The 4,548-nt window shown below is 39.0% G+C and overlaps 1 protein-coding gene across 1 annotated transcript; it reads left to right on the top strand.

The window, feature by feature from the left end:
• LOC109221617 lies at positions 800-1,450 on the top strand. Its single transcript, XM_019386083.1, has one exon. It carries the CDS (start codon positions 800-802, stop codon positions 1,448-1,450), a length of 651 nt encoding a protein of 216 aa, XP_019241628.1.

Genomic DNA, 4,548 nt, shown 5'->3' with positions numbered 1-4,548 from the left:
TTTCTTTTAGTTAAGATTTTAACGAGGCACATTATCTGTTGAATAGACATTCAGGGGGAGTGTGATAAATAGAATTTTATTTATGGTGAATGTCTATATTTAGAAAGATTCTAGGGTTTATTACTTGGTGGCTAAGTCACTCTCTCCCTATAAATAGAGGGTTCTATTCCATTGTAATTCATCCCAAAATCAATAAGAATTCTCTCTCCCTACTTTTCTCCGCAATACTCTTCTTCTTCTTTTATTATTCATAACATATTCAATGTTTGCTGGATTTATGGAAGTGGATCTTTTCCTTTTTCTACCTTTTCTTCGTCCATTGACTAATACTATCTCATTTCACGAATAATTTTATTTTGTGCCTCACACAACTGATGCTAGTTGTATGAGACTTCTTTTTTATCTCATAATTTTGTGGATCCAGTATTTTGTAGACATAAAAGTGTATGATATGTGTCCACAAATTTATTAGATAAAAAGAAGTCTCACACAACTAATGTCAGTTGGGCGAGCACACCATAAAACTTTTCCTCACTGCAATATGACTCCTTATCCGTTTATTAATAATATATGTGATCATATGAACTCTTTAGGACAAGGAATACGCGTAATCGGTCTTTTCGAAAAAGATTCGGTTGGTTTTATCTTAGGTGGTTCAAACTTTAATGTTTTTTTCCCCAGTAAAGCCACTATTAAGGTAGGGGTTAGACCGGACTCCTACCTCTTATATTAATATCCAAAAACAAAATATATGTATTAAAGGCGTATGTAACCTACATCTTCAACAATCATTGAGAAAATGGACATGTCCATTTTTACATACTACATCAAGGGACAAAGTATGCTGGAAATGAATATCCCTCAACAGGCAAGTTGGATGGTGAGGAAAATCATGGAGGCTAGGAAGATAATGCAACAAATGCCAGAAGTAAAGCAAAGACAAAGTGTAGTTAAACAGATTTACCTAGGCCTACTGGGAAGTCACAACAAAGTGGAATGGAGATCTTTGATGTTTCATAATCAAGCTAGACCTAAAGCAGTATTCACAATATGGATCCAATGCCACGGAAGACTGTTAACAGCAGATAGATTAATTAAATGGGGAATCCAAGTAAGTCCACGATGCAGTTTATGTTGTAGTGCAGATGAATCACATCTGCATCTGTTTGGTAAATGCAGCTTCTCTAGAAGAGTATGGTGGAGATTACTGAGATGGCTACAAATATGGGATGCTCCAGTGAACTCTTGGTCACAGGTGGTTACATGGTTGATTTTACAATCCAAAGGAAAGTGGTGCAAAGCAAGAATATTGAAGATGATAGAGAGGAACAACAGAATTTTTGAAGAACAATCAAGGAATGAAGAACAAATAGCTAGAGAAGTGGAATGCATATGCAACATTAGAGCGCAAGGGACAACGAGAACAAAGATGCAGCAGCTTCAATTCTAAAGACAAAGAAAAACAACGACAAAAGACCAAAAGGCAATGTTAGCTATAGAAACTTTGTGTACTGCATATAGTATAGGTATAGTGATAGAAGAATGTAATGACTATAGCAAGTCGAGAATGACTTTGCTGGTTTGTAATGACTACTTATAAATGTTTTTTTTTAATTTTTTTTTTGAAACGGAGGATTGCATTGATAAAGTTAAGTACGAGATTACAAGGGGTGATTGAAATGTAAGTTGCTAGTACCAATTACATCAAAATCTAAATGCATGAAAGTAAGGGGGGGTTTCTTCAATATACAGAATCATGACAGTATTGATGCCAAATGGCATCAAAATGCCTAACTTGTTGGATGTTGGGTTCCTGGATCATTGACCTCGACAGAAGCATGTATCTCTTGGCTGGTGAATGCTACTGGGTTGACAACCAAATCATGGGCTCGCCATAAGAGTACAATTCCTCCTGAATGACCTTGTGCTGCAACTTGGATTAAGTCAGTATAGTTGAATTCCATGAGGAGATCGGTGTGGTCTGTCATCTTTGTTTCTGTAAGGCATAGGATGGAAGGATTCCACGTAAGCAAGAATCTGAGATTCTGGCGGAATTCTTGATTGTGAGTTCCCCGGCAATTCCAAAGCATTATCTTCATTAAATCTTCATGATGTGGAATGCTCCTTTCCGGAGCCAAAGAAAGTTCCAAATGCATTAGTAGGTGTGGAGGATTGTAAAGAGTTGCTGGTAAGAGATTGTCTTGTAGGGTTGGGATCATGAGAATCACATATTTCTCTCCCAAGGATAAGGGGTCTAGGCGTATGTTCAAGGAAGTTTTCTGGAGGTTTGGAGGGATGAAAATGAGGTATTTTTTCTGTATTTTCTGACATGGAGGTCGTCAGAAAGTCGTTCAAAATCATTGATTTCATGAAGGTCTCCAGCAAGTCGTTGCCTTCATCTTCTTGATGTTGATTCTCCTGCTATGGAGAAGCAGCTGGAGAGTTAGTAATGTGGTTGTCGATCACCTGTTGTTGCATCTGTGCTGACACTGGAGGCTGAACAGTTTCCACTGGTTGTTGAGGGAGTAACCATGGCGAGGAGTTGATCTGTGGGGGTGTATTCCAGAAGGTGGGGTGATGAAGTGCCTGTGCTTGCCATTGTTGATATTGATTGATGATTTCCTGCATTTTTCAAAGGGTGATATTTTGCTAATGGATCAGGTTCAAGACTTGATCTTATTGTGCTTGGTTTGGAATTCCCTCTTGCACTGAGAAGGCCATCTCCTCTGATGTTTCCAAAAAGAGCGTGACATGGTTTTGTAGTAGTTGTAGGTCTATTGGTGGAAGCTGGTGTGGTGGTGGTATTTGTTGTGGAGGAATAGTTGGATGTTGGTGTATGAGTGGGAGTCTGGGGTGTAGTGTGGCCTCTGTTGTGCATGGTTGGGTTGGTGCTGGATGATTAAGTGAGGTGGGGAGGAGGGGGTGGAGGAGGGGGGAGGAGGAGGTGGTGGTGGTAGTAATTGATCTGGATATTATTGATGTACCTCCGGTGCCTGTATTGTTGGTGATGGTTCCTGTGATTGTTTGAATGATACATGGTGGTTATTTGCTGTGGAGTAGGTATTAGAAGTTGGTTCTTGAGTTATGGTAATGGATTGATTTATTAGGGGGGTATTTGAATAATCCTTTAGGGTTGAGATGGATGGATTTTTAGTGATTGGTAGTGAGTAAAGGCGATTGTTATTGGTTGAGGGATTTGGCAAGTTCTCATGCAATGGCTTGCCGTGTGGTAATGGAGTTAAAGGATTGGGAGTAGTATTGGATGGGGTTTCTTTAGGATGAATGATGGTGAGGCAGAAGTATGTGATAGTTGAGGTGATGATTGAGATATAGTTTGTGTGATTTGGGGTGTGAGTGTTGTAGTAGTTATGATTGTTTGTAGTGATATAGTTGTATCAAGGGTTTCTTTGGCCTTTTGTGAACAGTGTTCATGCACATGCATGTTTGAATTCGGAAGTTGAGAATAGGAGTCATGATAATTGGCTATTCTTGTTAGTTTTTTGTTGGTATTGTGTTTTGGAAGTGAGCGCTTGGACATTGTTTTGCGAATTAGAGGGTGTAGAGATGGTGATCTAAAGTGATGATTTTGCTCTCCTAGGTTAAAAGTAGGCGTGGGTGATGGGAATTCGAAGGGTGATGATGGTGGTTTGGACATGTTTGGGGTAGGGTTTCAATTGATTGTGTTATAGGTGGTATAGGGTTGTCATGTATGGTATTTTTTTTTGTATGGGGTAGGTCCGGTATAGGGATATGAATTGGCAGTTCAAATTGGTTTTGTAGTGTAATATTATTGGTTGGTTTTGTGGAGCCATGTGGGGTCAGTGGGTTCGTAGGGTTTTTAGTAGGGGGTTAGGTTGTTGAGGGTGGTTTTGGTTTTGGAAGGTGGTTTGGGTAGACTGTTTGTCCTTAATGTTAGCAAATTTTTTGTTCTTTGCATAGGTAACTGTTTTCCATTAGCTATGTTGGCCATCTTCACTAGAGGGTGTGTTTGGGTTTTCTTCCGTTTGTTTCGAAGTGGAGGGGGTTAAAAAAATTGGACAATAGTGGAGGTTATGCCCTAAAAATCCACATTTGGTACAGATTATAGATGAGTCTTCATAGTAAATTGATTGAGTGTGTGTACAAAGGAGAATTTCGGGTGTGAGGGTTTTGCCTAGTGGTGCTAAAATACAAAGTCTGGCATAACGGCCTCTGGATGTATGAACTGTGCATGTGTCAATTTTTATGAGCGTTCCCATAAAAGCAGCAATTTTTTTTGAGGATTTGCATATCATAGTATTCAGCGGGTAATTCCTGTAGACGGATCCACACAGTTGCATAGTTTGTGTGAGCTAGGACTGGATTGAATTTGGGTTCCCATTGTCGTATAGTGAGGTTGAACCAAGGTCCATTTTGGAGAATTTTATTAAAATTTTCAATGCTCTGCAATTTGATAAAATAATATTCATATCCTAAATCTATTAATTGAAGGGTTTCATCTAGTTGCCGGAGTGAGCTTAGTTTAAGTTTGAGATTTGTGTAAGATATTTTTTTTCCTAAGAGTTTAAT

Source organism: Nicotiana attenuata, chromosome 2, assembly GCF_001879085.1.
Source record: "Nicotiana attenuata strain UT chromosome 2, NIATTr2, whole genome shotgun sequence".
NCBI lineage: Eukaryota > Viridiplantae > Streptophyta > Magnoliopsida > Solanales > Solanaceae > Nicotiana > Nicotiana attenuata.
This window is presented reverse-complemented; position numbering and strand designations above follow the sequence as displayed.

What these genes read in the sequence shown, in the direction of transcription:
- LOC109221617 (XM_019386083.1), top strand. Translation starts at nt 800, where the DNA reads ATGGACATGTCCATTTTTACATACTACATCAAGGGACAAAGTATGCTG.